At 36.3% G+C, this 15,625-nt stretch overlaps 1 protein-coding gene and 1 pseudogene across 8 annotated transcripts; one reads left to right on the forward strand and one right to left on the reverse strand.

The window, feature by feature from the left end:
• Positions 1-4,636: 4,636 nt before the first annotated feature.
• Positions 4,637-9,100, forward strand: CRY2 (cryptochrome 2). 7 transcript variants are annotated; one of them, XM_068475942.2, is made up of 8 exons: positions 4,637-5,044; positions 5,223-5,287; positions 5,398-5,448; positions 5,581-5,975; positions 6,510-6,731; positions 6,835-7,547; positions 7,628-8,300; positions 8,840-9,100. In XM_068475942.2, the coding sequence occupies exons 4-8, from the start codon at positions 5,666-5,668 to the stop codon at positions 8,863-8,865; spliced, it is 1,944 nt and encodes a 647-aa protein (XP_068332043.2). In that variant the 5' UTR covers positions 4,637-5,044; positions 5,223-5,287; positions 5,398-5,448; positions 5,581-5,665; the 3' UTR covers positions 8,866-9,100. The 7 variants fall into 7 exon arrangements, with proteins under 7 accessions (XP_068332043.2, XP_088539020.1, XP_088539019.1 ...); XM_088682894.1 differs by having other exon boundaries at positions 4,658-5,044; positions 5,531-5,975; positions 6,841-7,547; XM_068475941.2 differs by having other exon boundaries at positions 4,714-5,044; positions 5,531-5,975.
• A 1,774-nt stretch (positions 9,101-10,874) lies between these two features.
• Positions 10,875-14,936, reverse strand: LOC137738077 (putative inorganic phosphate transporter 1-7 pseudogene; annotated as a pseudogene). Its single transcript, XR_015955319.1, has 2 exons — positions 14,795-14,936; positions 10,875-12,689 (listed from the first exon to the last, which is right to left on the reverse strand). The product of XR_015955319.1 is annotated as a putative inorganic phosphate transporter 1-7 pseudogene (transcript).
• Positions 14,937-15,625: the final 689 nt, after the last annotated feature.

Below are 15,625 nucleotides of genomic sequence, written 5' to 3' on the forward strand. Positions count from 1 at the left end.
CTTATATGTACATGCCTACTTCTATATAGCACGAGGCCTTTTGGGAACTTACTGGCTTTGAAGTTCGAAGTTAAGCGAGTTCGCACAAGAGCAATCCCATGATGGGTGACCCACTGGGAAGTTCTTGTATAAGTTTCCAGAAACAAAACCTTGAGGGCATGGTCGGGGCCCAAAGCAGACAATAACGTGTTACAGCGGAGTAGAGCCAGGGATGTGGTGGAGCCCAGGTCGGGATGTGACATTCTCTCTTCTCTTCTGTTCAACTTCCCCCTTCCCTTCTTTTCTTTCTTTTTTTCTCTCTTCTCATCCGTCCCTCTAAATGATGGTCAACGGAAACCAAAATCCTTGCCTCTAGGGCATTTTCGTCAATTCACTCAAACAAAATTTATAAAAACGTAAAATTAGGAACGGGTTATCACAATTTTCAGCAATGAAATAGGAAGACAAGGGATGAGAATTTAATTTCTCCTTCTAAGTATCATATTCAAAATTTCTAATAAAAAGTGAGATTTGTTTTTAGGAAGAAGGGAGATGTGCCATTTTATGTCAATATTTTCTTTATAAAGTTGTAGCATACACTAAACGAACTTCACCTTTTTTATGTTTATAATTGGTTGTTATTCCACAAAAGTGTACCATAAATAGTTTTGAGATACCCATGACAACTTGGAACCAAAATACAATTATTTTTGCAATGTTCTTTTTTCAATTATGGTCTTTAATATTTACTAATAGATTTTATGACTTTTTTTTAGGCATAATGATAGCAGTTTTATTAGCATTTTAAGAAAAGTACAAATTTCAAATAGGAAATCCTGAATTAAATTCGAATGATCCTCAAATAAAAAGAACTTCAAAACAAAAAACGTGACCAACTTGGCCCATTTATAGCCACCATTGGGGGATCTTTGGGTGTGACAAGCATGAGAACAATAGCACTCTAAAGTCGAAAGAACTTTCAATGTTGGCAACTAGAAACTCATCACTTCATAATTCGCTTCATGGGAGAGTGTGCAAAAAAATCGTCAACAAAACAGGTAAGGGAACCTCCTGGTGTAGAAGCAACGCCAACTCTGAAGAGAAATGGCAAAAGAAACAAATAGTGACCGATATAATGGAGATTTTGTGCACAAAACTACCAAAGAAGCTACCGGTTGCATTAGGATAAACCGCACCAACGCCACCATGAGAAAAGACAACAAAAAAATAGTGATGGAAAACTCAAATCTAAACAATCTTAGACACAGAAATCACCACAAAGAGAACTATTACAGGGTTTTGCCTTTCCTCCTCCTCCAGCGACTTTTGCTGTAAATTTTCTTTGGAGGCTAGGGTTTTGAAAAAGAAAAAAAAACGAGCGAGTGTTGTGTATTGTTCTTCTTCTACTTGTAAAATTACTTCACGATGCTTTTAAATCCGAGCCTGCCAACTGCCGAAATACATTTAAGTATTTTCAATGTACCGGTCGTTTTTTTTTTTAATCTCTTTCAAGAATTGTTCATAATTTAATAGAAATCAGAACCATATTGTTGAAAAAAAATAGAAAATAAAAAACGACTCAGTTTATCTTGGGGCAGTCACGAACACGTCTCTATCTGTAGTCGTATTTTGCGAGCTAATCCAAGCCCAAGCAACCGCTGTGTGACTGTTCTTTATATAACAGTGATTTTTATATTTTCATTTGCTGTATGCTTTTGTCTCTTTCAATCTGAAGTGTGTTTTGTAGCTGACTACGGACGGTATATATTCATCGGGTGGTCATTTGTTGAACTTTTCGTCCTCTTAAGCTAATTAATTAACTCCCCAACTGTGCAAAACCCTTCTCTCTAGCTATTCATGGTATCTTGCTTTCCTTTTATATTTATATTTTTAATTATCTAGGATTCATGCCTGGTCCAATGGCGGCAGTACTGTAAGTCTAGAATCCAATTGCAGAAAGATTTTAATAATGATAAAACATGAATTTTACTCGGTAGCAGAAATGGAACGAAGATGAGATTGAAAACTTGAAAGAACCTTACGAAAAAGTCAAGCTACATTATTAGGTACGCAAGATTTATCTTGTGTGCAAATTTTCCTGTTAGACCTGCAAAACAAATAACGCTGTTCGGTTAATTAACAAATAACTGAGGAGGAGGAGGATGATGATGATGATGTTTGTCAAATGGTCTCCGGTTGCTTAGGTCAAAAAAATCCGATGAAAACTTAATCTAGAGAGTTCTGAGTAGTACCAAAGTGGCGATTACCAATTTTTGCCCTTAAGTTGTCTGCCGGTAGGCATACTAATGGAGCAAGCAATGGGCAGTTATGCTTGACAAAGTGAAGTGGAGAAGGTAATACTATAGGAAAGGAAACAGAAAGACTTCTCATATACCACAATTATCATTTAATTAATTAGTTTTTTTTTTAATTATTAGTTTATTAAATAATGAACTAAATTTAAAAATATGATTAAATTAAATGATGTGGCTGTCCACATCAAATGTCACCTAAGGTGATACGAAAATATGGTATAAAAACATGGTATGAATAACATTACTCTCACAAAAATCTTCATATTGAGCTTTTAGTCACATGGCGTATTCCTAGTGGATGTGATTAATTTTTATCTTCAACATAATTGTTGCAAAATTCAACAGATTCTTATGTGCAAGATCTAACAGTTAATTTTTTAGATCACTTGGAAAAATTAAAAAGGAAAGCAATTATATTGTTTAGTATCTATGTTATTTTCTTCTATTTTGGTAAAATTGTGGGCTCGTAGTCCATGATTTCATGATTTAGGTCTAATGCACAAGTCCAAATGTCCAAGGTTAGTGGTTTGGATACGAGGTCGTAGACGTTGATGAGAAGTTTGAAGTTTGGTGCTCAAGGCTTCGATATTGGGCTCCATGGTCGTGGATTAGGTACAAGGCTAGGTATTGTCCTTTTCAAAAACCAATAACATTTATTGTTCCGATGTGAGCATCTTGTGTTTTGATCAAATAGTCGGTGAAAATAAATTTTCTGCTTAGTCACCGTATGAGACTACATCACTTAATTATGTTCCAAACAAAAGTAGCCCAGACCCAACAACGCCCGAGTCTACTGGTACTCATCTTTTAAATGTTGAAGTGGTCTGGAGTAACAAAAACTACCCATAAAGAAAAAAAAAAGAGAAGTGTGACCAAATAAGATATTAGAAAAGATAAATTTAGGGCCATTAGTTAATTTAGGCTGAATTGTAACAATGGTCTCAGGATTTTACTCTCAGTTTTAATTTTTGTCCCTAAATTCTTATATTAGTTTCTTTGGTCATCGAACTTAATAATATGTTGTACAATTGGTCATTTTCACTAACGCTATCTATTTTCTGTTAAATTTAGGCATATATTAGGAACTTCATCCCACTTAACTAAAAATAAATTTCAAAATGAAAAATGAAAACAAAAGAAAAACCTAAAAAAATACTTTTTTGTGTGTAATAAAATTAAATGCATAGGAATTTTTTGTTAGTTTAAGTCCAGCCACAATTCGATCTCCTACCAACTTTGAAATCACATTACCTAATATTTACAGGTTGTAGACAAACTCAAAATTTGGGCAAATTTAACCCATAATTTAGGCCAGGGTTAAAAGGCTGGCCCACCAAATTTAGGTTTTAAACTAACCCAATCATTCCTCAAGGGTTAGGTCTAAAAATACATTAAATCTAACGATTGAGACCAAATATGATCAAATCTAACAGTAAAAAAATGATCTAATAGCCCAAAATTAAATTTAACAGCTAAAACCATTAAAAATATTTTTAAATCAAAATTCACCCAAAAACTCTATAAATACGTGTTTTATAGGGTTGGTTTAGTGAATCTTTATTTTTTTTTGGGAATCTAAATATTTTTAATTTAAAATGTTCATAAAAATAAATTATGATAATTTACATAAATTTTATTTTGAAAAAAGTAGCCGGAAAAAAATTTAGCCTAAATCATTATTTAATAATCTTGTATTAAAAATTTAAGTTGTAACACAAGGGTGGAGATGATCTTAGCATTTCACTTCTATTTCTTACAATAAAATCAAAACTAATACTGAAAATGAAATGAAAACTTACAACTGAGAAACTGCCTTAAATTACATTTTTACTAATTTGGTTAGACAGACATGACATATAAAGTTTAGCGTACTTAATTTGTCGGCCAAGAAGATGAACATGGTATGCATGCAAACAGGACAAAACCAGTTAATGAAAACATAGGACTAAGACTCGTCAGAAGGAGGTTCAACAACTTTGGCAAAAACCTTTTAAAGCTAAACCCCTTCATTAATTCACGGTCAAACATAATACAAACGGGGTCAACTTTGGCAAAAACCTTTTAAAGCATGTGATGCTGTTTGTCGGTTAGTTTCAGAATACGTTCCAAGGCCGTACTCTGTCGGTAAGTTTTAAAATCACTAATTTGACCCTGGAATAGTAGCGTTGAATATGCCGCTGCCACGGCGTCTCGCAAAATGATACAACAGTATTTATAAGATGGCCTCCAGTCAAGGGTTTTTAGGTAACTTTAAGTCCGAATTTGTGCAAAACTGACTAATGGCCGAAATGAATCTGCTAAAGAATCAAAGCTATAAATTCGCCAGAGTATTAAGTACACATGGCAAGCTGTCAAGATAACATGTGCATTTCAAATTAAGATGAAAAGATATAAGACGATAGAGTAACAGTGTACTCGTACTATCTATAAATTGCTTTTGTAAGTTTAGGACAAAGTCCTAAGAATTTAACCTTATCTCTTCTATTGACAGTGGAGATTACACAATCAATGTTGCTATCTCCACCTCCACGTGGTGTTACATTAAATGGGATAACCAAATGCTCACGTAAACCCGTTTCTCTCTCCACTTCTGCACTATTCTTTTACCCATTTGTCCTGGAAAATATGGGTGGAAAAAGAAAAACTAGGCATCTTTGAAACAAAAACCCTATAATTGCACGCTAATTATTTGATTTTGGTGTGTTAGGAAAGTTGGGTTTTTCAGATCTTTCTGGATAATCCAGAAAAAGGTGAGTTGGGAATTTGTTAAATCCCCCTTGTGTGATTATATTTATTGTTTTAGGTGGATAATCTGTTTCCAAGATAATATTTTTTGTTGGATTGTTATGAAATAATTATTTGGATTGCTCTCAGATTCAGATTCATATATATTTTTTTATAGACTTGAAAGCTGATCTTCCATTGCAGGTGGATTTGTGTTCAAGGAGAAAAGCTGCACCAAAATGCATGAACTGTTCTTTGAATGATCTTGAGTACGTTCCTTGTCCAGGTTTTGAAAGTTGTTTAATTGGTACTTGATTATTTAGTTTTATGCAGTTGAATTGTTTGATTGATGGTTTTATGGTGGATTTCACTTTTTCAGTTGGTAAAACATGTAGGGAAGGTTCAATTGATCCAGACACTGAAATTTGAGGTTTTTTTTTCAGCACTTCATACCGTTAGGAAAACTTGCAGTTTGTAATTCTGAGTTGCTTTGTTGGTTTTCTGTGTTTTAGCACCTCGAGTCTGATTTCGTGATTGATTAGTACTTCATGTTCATAATTAGTGTGGGGAAGGATGGAGGGTGATTTTTGAGAGTTTTGTGAAGCTTGATACTGAATTTTGATCATGAAGAAACCGAATTAGGCAGTATGAGTGGCGATAAAACTATAGTTTGGTTTCGGAGGGACCTGAGGATTGAGGACAATCCTGCTTTAGCAGCTGCTGCTAGGGATGGTAGTGTTTTTCCTGTTTATATATGGTGCCCCAAAGAGGAAGAGCAATTTTACCCAGGTCGAGTATCACGGTGGTGGCTGAAGCAGTCTCTTGCTCACTTGGACCAGTCCCTGAAATCCCTTGGGGCAGAACTTGTGCTTATCAAAACTCAAAGTACTCTTGCTGCTCTCTTGGAGTGCATTCAAGCCATTGGAGCTACCAAAGTAGTTTTCAACCATCTTTATGGTATATCCCGGAACCTCTCTTGAAAGTAATTTCAATCAACTGATAACTTTAATTCGCGTAAAGATTAGTGAAGCTTATCTAGTTTTAATTCTTTTTATGCCTTCATCGGATCTCTGTATTTGTGCTGTGTTTTAGACTAGTGGAAGATGATTCTATTCATCCTTAAAATTTTGCCTCTGCACAGTTGTAACTGTTAAGCTACCATTGATCCGAAAAGCTAAGGTAATACAAAACTGAGTCCATATGCACAACATAACTAATGAATTATCTATCATTAACATGAAGGTTTTGCTTCTTCGAGATATTTCACAAAATCCCACTCAAGAAATGGTCAAAATTTGTTTTCTTTTATAACTAGGGCATGTCACAAATCTTACCGAAAACCAATTTATTAAGTCGACTATTAGGTTAAGAGTAGGAGGGCAGCCCTTCTCTGTCGTGCTGCTAAGTGAGTTGATGCTGCTTGCGTGGTTAGTTTGAGGCATTTACTTTTCTTTTCCACTTTGTACATATTACCTGTTTTTTTCATCCCAGATCCCGTTTCACTTGTTGGCGATCACAACATCAAAGGAAAGCTGGTGGAGCTAGGCATTTCTGTGCAAAGCTTCAATGCAGATCTGTTGTATGAGCCATGGGAAGTATATGCTGGAAAAGGACAAGCTTATACAACTTTTGAGGCGTACTGGGATAAGTGCTTACACATACAACGGGAACTTGTGACACGTCTTCCTCCTTGGAAATTGATTTTGGCAACAGGTACTTTTCAACTTCCAAAGACCTTTGTGTGTGCGCGTCTGCTTGTTTGTGTTTTCAGGCAAACAAATAAAGAAGAGGAGTTTATTACATTTATTGTTGTTAGTGATAGGAACTGTAGCAAAATGTTCACTCGAGGAACTGGGTCTTGAAAATGAAACGGAAAAGTCTAGCAATGCCCTCCTAAGAAGAGCATGGTCTCCAGGTTGGAGCAATGCTGACAAGGCTCTAAGTGAATTTTTCGAGTTGCACCTGCTTGACTACTCAAACAACAGGATGAAGGTTGGACAAAACTCCACATCACTTTTGTCCCCATATCTTCACTTCGGAGAATTGAGCGTGAGGAAAGTTTTCCAATCAGCTCGAATGAAGCAGATACTGTGGGCAAAAGAAGGGAACTGTACTGGGGAAGAGAGTGTGACACTTTTTCTGAGGGCCATTGGGCTTAGAGAATACTCACGGTATCTATGTTTTAACTTCCCGTTCACTCATGAGAGACCACTGCTGAGCAACTTGAAGTTTTTTCCATGGCAAGCTGACCAAGCCAATTTTAAGGCTTGGAGACAAGGTCGGACCGGTTACCCTTTGGTTGATGCAGGAATGAGAGAGTTATGGGCAACTGGGTGGATACACAACAGGATAAGAGTGATCGTTTCAAGTTTTGCTGTGAAAGTGTTGCTTCTTCCTTGGAGATGGGGAATGAAGTATTTCTGGGATACGCTTATAGATGCCGATTTGGAAAGCGATATCCTTGGTTGGCAGTATATCTCTGGGAGTTTACCAGATGGCCATGAGCTTGAGCGTTTGGACAGTCCAGAGGTAGGTTTTGGCTTTAGTAATGTTCACATAGAATCTTATTTCACTCTGTTCTTTTTAATTAACTGAATTTTCGGATTTAGGTTCAGGGCTCAAAATTTGACCCAGAGGGTGAATATGTAAGGCATTGGCTGCCTGAGTTATCACGTTTGCCAACCGAGTGGATCCACCATCCTTGGGATGCACCTGATTCTGTTCTTAAAGTTTCAGGTGTAGAGTTTGGGTTTAACTATCCTAAACCTATCATTGAGATAGATTTGGCTAGAGAACGCTTGACGAGCGCCATATTCAAGATGTGGGAAATGGAAGCAGCAGCAAAGGCTGCAAGCGCAAATGGCACAGATGAAGTAGTTGTTGACAACTCCATCAGTGAAGATTTGCCCATCCCAAAGGTGATATTAAAGAAAACCTCTCCTTGTCCTACATACTCCTCTAATGATCAGAAGGTACCGACATGTCAAAATTCCAAGAATAATCAGTTTATTAGGAAAAGATCAACATTTATGCAAGACGAAAGCCCACTCCCAGATAATCCGCACAATCCTAACGAAGCTGGGCCCTCGAGAACAAATGAAGACACGAGCTCTACTGCTGAATCTTCAATCTCTAAGAAGCAGACAACTAGCAGAAATTCATTTTCGGTTCCACAGTCATGTTCATCATCAGAAGGCAACCCCTTGATGGGGTGTGAATCTTCTGAGATGAAGCAGTCATGGCAAGAACAGAGTGATATGGAGCAGAGTTCAAGCAAAAATGGTAACTAATAAAAAATTTGTTTGACCGTATGATGATTTTGTTTGGCATACTGTTTCAAATTCACTCTACTAAATGAATTTCTTCAGTTCTCGAAATGACTTTAAATTTTACTATTAACTCATCCATGCTTCCATCGGTCTCCTCACGTAGGGAGACCAAAATCAATTGTCTTTCTAGCTAATTTCACTTTTGGTGAACACAAAATGTTTGCTCTCTCTGAATTTTGGTTTCAGAAACATGTTTTGAATCCAAGATCCTCTTAACAGTTAATTAAATGCTATTAGACATGTATCAATATGAAAGTAAGGTTGACATGTTATTGTGTTCTCCCCAGGAACAATTAGAGATGCAAATTTAGGAATGTATTTAGCCAGGTTGTTCGGGGCTAGGGAAGGGATGACAGATGACTCAATCTGAGAATTTGTCTCTATATTTTGTTCGCCTAATCAATAGTTATAATAGTCGGTTCTATTTATATTGAGTTCCATTGCTTGTATTGCGCTGTTTAATCACATTGTTTCAAACTTCTGTGGGAGTAGGAGCCGTGGAAGATGAACACCTCTGATACAGAATTCACCGGCGGCTGCTGAGTTCATCAAGAAAGAGGACCGTTCTGGATAATGTAGAGTAAGCATGGTAAAGTCTGTCCTTTTGGTATGACTAGCTCAATGTAATCCGTAGTTTATAAACGAAACGAATACTGGCTAATATCAGCTGTCCAAATATTCTGCCTTCACAATCGTAGATATAGAGTTCAATGATTTGCAAATTAATAACGTCTGACAGACAATTTGCTAAAATTGTTGATGCAAGTGTGCATGGTTATTATGTATGCGTCCGTAGAGAAAGAGCTGTACGAGATACAATTTCGCTGGCCAAGCCATTTTGTCCGTAAAGACTTTCAGGTAGGCCTTTTGGGACGTAACGAAGGTTGTCTTAGGGAAAGTTCAGTGCCGGAGAATTCTGAGTTTGCCCCCCACAAAATTGTTTCACCGGGAAAGAATAATTTCTTCTTGTGAGCTAGCTATATAATGTGTTTCCGTAACTTACATCTGAACAATTAGAGCCTTCCATTAATTTGATCACTTACATTTCTCAAATTAAATACCAAGTAAATGAAACTCAATCATCACTGACTAATCTCTTGCTAAACAATCTCGATATTATGTTGTATGGTCGGTAATCATGACGTAAATTCAGATGCGGTTTCTGATGCTTGATGATGTTGATTGCATGCAGTATATTTACACTTATTAAGAGAGATGCTTAATAATGCATCAGTTTTGTGTGTCTGACGTTACTCGTTGTAACAAACAAAAAAAATAAAAAATAAAAAACGAACGAACGAACGTAGGTTTGATTGTCCTGTCAGAAAACATTATATTAGTTTAAACTTTAAATGATATAGGCAACTTTGGTTGTCAGCACACACTGCAAATCCTTCTTTTATCCAGAAACGCAAGCAATTTGACAAATCTGCTGTCCAAGTTGACAGCCAGAATTCAGAGATGCAAGAGATTAAAATAGAATGCCGAGCCACTTAATACTATGGCTTAATAGTATTTTTCTTCACTTATAAATGAGAGATCTTAAATTTAATTTTTATCAAAGGCAAACTTGAACTACATTATTGCTAGCTCATTGTGAGGTTAAGCTCACCCTCTCCCTCTTAATGTAGTCGTTTGTTAAAAAATAAAAAAAAAATAAAAATAAAAAAAGGTTAGAATGATAATATGGAAATGGCCAAAATGTAATTGAGTAGTTAAACAGTATATTCAAATATCATGAATATTCCCCCTTGGTAATGGTTAGGTCCAGTTAAGTACATATTAATACATTCAAAGAATTTTAGCGCATGCAGTTGTATCGATCGCCCGTTCTCAATCAAAATATCAAAATTAAGGAAGCTTTTTGGGTTGTGACGTACTGGGTCTAGGCAATTGTTGTTTGTCGATCGTCTGTGTGTTAAATATTTTGAGTTGTTTGAGATTTTGAGAGAATTAAAATTTAACTTCAAAACTACATATTGCGATACAGGTGGATTTGTGACACTACATGAAGATGTGAGAGTGCAAAAAATTAGTCGAAGTTTTTTCATATTATTTCACAATAATGCATACGTGATACTAAATATTATCTCATGTGATTTGGGAGAAAAACACAAATAATGTATGAAAACGGTGCACCAAAGTTTCTCTCTAGATTGTGTCTATTTATTTATCAAATGAAAGTAGTTCATTATACTTTTTACTAAATAATATCATAGAATTACCAGAAACTAGTGACACAATAAGTTCCAAATCCTCAATGCCTTGGATGTGCACAACTATGTTAATTTCGATAATCATCGTCTAAAGTAAATTACTAATAATATGCATAAATTTTGATAGTTTCTGTGATGAAATTACGTACAAATGTCTTTAATAAAGTAATGATATTGCATAAATTTGATCAGAGAAAAGTGCACTGATGTGATTATTATTTGATTAGAAAGTGGATTATGCTAAATGAGGGGGCATAAGATGATTAAACAGCATCAACAAACCATAACAAAACTGAAGAAAACTAGGAGCATTTAGCCTATAAAAGTTCTTTTCTTTTTAACTTTTAATTGCAAATGAGAATAAAAAACCAAAATTGCCCTACAACAAAGACTAAACAGGCACTAAGGCATGAAGATTAAGCAACATGATCAAAGAACTTCACCAGGTGAATTCAAAATGTTCGACCGGATAACGCCATTGAAATACGATAAGAAGAAGCCTAATCAAACCGGAGCAGTTCCATTTTCTTGTTGCCTTGATCCTGACGGAGCTGCATTTTCTTGCGTTCCTTCACCAGACAAATCCTCCAATGACCTTCCCTTTGATTCAGGGACCAAGAATGTAAATAGCAGGCCTAGCAAGTTGACCACACCTAAAATTATAAGGGAGTTCCTCACCCCAATTCCCTTTTCTGCGTACTGAAATCCGAATGCGCCAATCATTGCCCCGGCCTTCCCCCACGCAGCTGAAATTCCGTGACATGTTGACCTTAACCTTGCTGGGAAAATCTCTGCAGGCACCACAAATGTCGTGGCATTTGGACCGAAATTGGCAAAGAAGAAGGTCAATGAGTACATCACAACAAACCCTACTCGGTTTTCTTTTAGAGTCCAGTGCTGGTAAGGAATGGCTAATGCAAACATGAAAACAGTCATGAAGAAAAACCCCATTATTTGAATTGAGAACCTTCCAATCCTATCGATGAATGCCACAGTGAACCAGTACCCTGGGACAGTGCTGCATAGGGCGATGAGGGTTTGCGCTCTGGCAATTTTGAAGACTTCTTCAAGAGCACTCATGGTCTTTGCCTTTGGAATCCAACCAATGGCACTGAAGATGTCCTTTTGAAATAGATTCTGGCTGTAGAAGGCAATATCAAGCAAGAACCATGTGCTGGTAGTTCCGAGCAAGTGAAGACCATGACGCCGAAGAAATTCCTTGGAAAAAAGACCAAAATCATTCCCTCCTTGCTCAGTTCTCCCTTGTTCTGCTTCAACTTCAACCTGCAAAACTTTTGACATATCAGCAGCAGCCTGCTTGGCATTCTTGGCCACCAAGGCAGTGTACCGAGCAGTTTCAGGCATTTTCGCACGCCAGTAATAAGTCATCAGAGCTGGGATAGCACCAAACATCAAAATAATGCGCCAAACATAATCTGCTTCAGGGAAAATAGAGGCGGCTGGATCAGCTTCGTAAGATGGTGCAGGAAATCTTGCCTTAAAAGCTGCAGACACAATAATTGCAACCGCTCCACCAGCCAAAATCCCAAAACCCTGCATAGCAAACACGGCAGCAATGAAGGCTCCGCGAGTCTTTTTATTTGCGTACTCAGACATGATAGTGGCTGAAAGAGGGTAGTCGCCGCCAATGCCAAAGCCTAACCAGAACCTGAAAAAACAGAGTGTTGAAATCACTGCCTTGGGTTCTCTACCAAATGAGAGGCCGGAGGCAATAGAGCAAATGACCATGACCATAAGCACCATGCCGTAGACGCGTTTTCTGCCCAATTTGTCACCAAGCCAGCCGAAGAAGAGCTGGCCAGTTAGGGTGCCACAGAAGGCAACACCATTGACAGCGGCCGAAACATTATGAGGCAAACTGCCTGGCTCTGCAGCTCCGTGTTTCTGGTAATAAATGCGGCCGAGCAATTTCGTGACAAGGGAAATGCAGAAGAGATCATATGCATCAGTGAAAAATCCCATGCCTGCAATCACAATTGCTGTGAAATGGTACCATTGTGTTTTGGCCACATCAAGTGCATTCAGCACCTCCAATTGATCACTGGCCATCGCTAATTAGTTAGCCGTCCTCTCAAGTTATTGTATTCCCTTCAACTGCTCAAAACCTGAAAATTTTGATTCAAGGAAAAAGAAAAACAATGTGATTTTTTATCAATTATGTGACACAAAGATGATCAAAACATGGTGAGCACATAAAAACTTGGGAAGGGGTTTGGACAGTGTCTTCTGTAGGGCACCTCTCACAAAAACAAGATACTCTGTATTTTGGTCTTATCTGGTAACCAAAGTGTCCTAAATAAGACAATTCAACTTAAATTCTCTCATGAACCAAAAGAAGATAGCAGAGGAAAAAGAAGACAAAATAGGGGTTGATTTGATTCCACTGCAATCAGTGAACTTTCGTAGACAGATGAGTTTGTCAAGAGAACCATACGACCTTGATGATGACAGTTTCAAACTAAAAGACGCATGAGAAAATGACCCACAACACAGGAAGTCATGAGTCAATAAATAAGAATTTATTAATTTTTTCCAATTAGAAAAATGGATTTGATCTTTTTGTAGAAATATAATTAGTCAAACTCACAAACTGAATTATACATTCACAACGACAGCAAATTAAATTGGTATAGTAAATAGATGCAGCTGAATTAGCAGAGAGATGGATTGAAATTTGAATTTTAAATAATTTTTTGCTATTATTTTAGTAATTTTTGGTCAAATATTCCTATGAAAAAATTCAAGCGAAGTTAAAATTCTTGAAAGCAGGGCTGAGGTCAAATTACACTGCTGCATCTGCAACTACAGCTAGCTGTTTGTTTCCAGAGCTCTAAACTGACAAAAAATAAACGGACAAATACATATTTAAATATATTTTTCGCACAACCCAATCTACATTAAGCAAAAAGAAGGAATTTTATGGTGTAATCTTAAAAAGAATGAAAGTAAGTGCCAGATTCAGACCTCAGGCCCTTGTGCAAAAGATTCAAGTTTTTGTTAAACCCACCGGAAACACAACCTTTAGGTTTAAGACATTGAAGTAGATAACATATGAAAGAATTGTGCTTTTTGAGCACAGTATCATATATTGCATGCTTTCACTTAGGGCCGGCTTTGGGATTTCAGACGCCCCGTGCAAATTTAAATTGGGAACCTTCAACGTACAATTTTTTTTGTGTTTAAAATAATTTTTTTCTATGATATATTTACAAGTACGAAACTTAGTATGAAAGTCAAGTTTGTAACATAATATCGTCTATGGTATATGTCACATAAATGAAATTTTTAATCAAGAAAAAAAGGAAGTAGATAAAAAGATACAGCAATTTTCAAAATAAAAAATAATTTGGGTGTGTACTAATTAAGTTATATATATAATTAAAAATGGAGGCTCCCGGAGATGGTGCTCTGTGCAGCTGCTCCTTTGGCACTCTCCAAAGCAGCCACTGCTCTCGGTTACATTTTTTCATTTCCATGAATAAAAAACCGCTTGAAAAAACTCACGCAATTTCCCTTTAGATCTTCTTTCTTTTTAGAACAAACGTGAAGAATAGGTGAAACAGAAAAGAACATCCATGAATATTCTTGTAATGAAAATTCCTTGGCATTACATGCCCAAATCATCATCCAACCAAAAAAAATTAAATTACAAAAAGCCAACTGTTCGTCACCTTTTTCAATTTTTGTATTAGGGTTTAAACGACGTTGGTGTTCAAATAATAATTAAAAGCTGGGGAAGGTTAATAATACTAGGCCAGAGTGCAACACAAGGTTTAGCAAAACAAAGAATAAATGTCTGTTCATCAAAACAATCTCTCCAATATGTTATGATTTATTCACTTTTAGGAAAGAAAGAAAAAAAAAAGAAAAAAGAAAAAGATGAAAGCTTGTGAAAGATGAGGGGAATATGGGGTTAAATTTGAGAATTTCAGTAACAATGATCATGTTGATCAATATTAATGAATTGCAGATGTGAGTTAGGTCAGTTAGCCAAGCACCTATAAAACGAATGATTTAAAATGTGATGAAATATCATCTTGTAAAACGAATAATTAGAGATTTGGTCATCATTTCCTTACCATCCAAATATGGAAAGAATGTGATTTCGGATCCGATCAATTACATTACATAAGCAGGCAAATGAAGATTAAAGACCACAAACAAGAAAATGAACAAAACCAAACAATAGCACAAGAGTGAAAAGACAAACCTTGTATCTGAAGCCGTACACAGAGGTGAAGAAATCTTAAAAACCGAGACCGAGGCTCGAAATCATGCAGAAATCACAGTACGAGGAGAACCTGTATCTGTGTGTTCATGCAACTAGTAGTGATGAAAAACCAGATCGAGTTAGAGGGAGTGGCTTTGTAGTGATGAAGAAATAGTTTTGGGAATGAAACACAAAGACCAAGTTTACAAGGCCAAAGCGTAGAAATGGCTTTTTACCAAATGTAATTAGTTTTAGACAACAGAAAGAGAGAGATATGAGGAAAGAGAGGAGTGAAGTATGGGAATGGAGGGAAGGGAAGGGGGGTTGAGTCCGCATTTAACTGCAAACGACCCTCTAAATTTTTCAGTCATGTACTGAAGAATCTTTCTTCTACCTGGCATATTCCCCCCATCTTTCGTTCTCTCACCTCACTTCACCTCATTTTTTTATCCTATCTTTCCTGCTCTTAATTAGTCAATTTCTTAATAACCAAATTTTATTTTTTGGATTCTAATTATTAGTATTAAAAAAAATACAATGGTAATACTTCTAATTATTCTGTGCGTAAGTGTAAATAAATTTCATATTTGGACACTTGAAATAGTATTTGTTATTAATTTTTTACTTACAGGATGAGAAAGCCAAGAATTGAACTTTTATCGTGGTGTGGCCATATGAGTGGTAGAAGCTCATATTATGCTCTAATATGTGTTTGTGCTTTTATTGGTTACAATTTTTATTTAAAATTTGAGGGTGAAAGTAGTTTGAGAGTTAGAAAAGAAATAAAATAGAATTTTAAATTTTTATTTCTATTTAAAATAAATACTTAAA

This window comes from Pyrus communis, chromosome 13 (assembly GCF_041283825.1).
Source record: "Pyrus communis isolate YQ-2024b chromosome 13, ASM4128382v1, whole genome shotgun sequence".
NCBI lineage: Eukaryota > Viridiplantae > Streptophyta > Magnoliopsida > Rosales > Rosaceae > Pyrus > Pyrus communis.

Coding starts and splice junctions, on each gene's coding strand:
- CRY2 (XM_068475942.2), top strand. CDS start 5,666: ATGAGTGGCGATAAAACTATAGTTTGGTTTCGGAGGGACCTGAGGATT. Junction 5,976..6,509: donor AGTTTTCAACCATCTTTATG/GTATATCCCGGA, acceptor TTTTCATCCCAG/ATCCCGTTTCACTTGTTGGC. Junction 6,732..6,834: donor GAAATTGATTTTGGCAACAG/GTACTTTTCAAC, acceptor TATTGTTGTTAG/TGATAGGAACTGTAGCAAAA.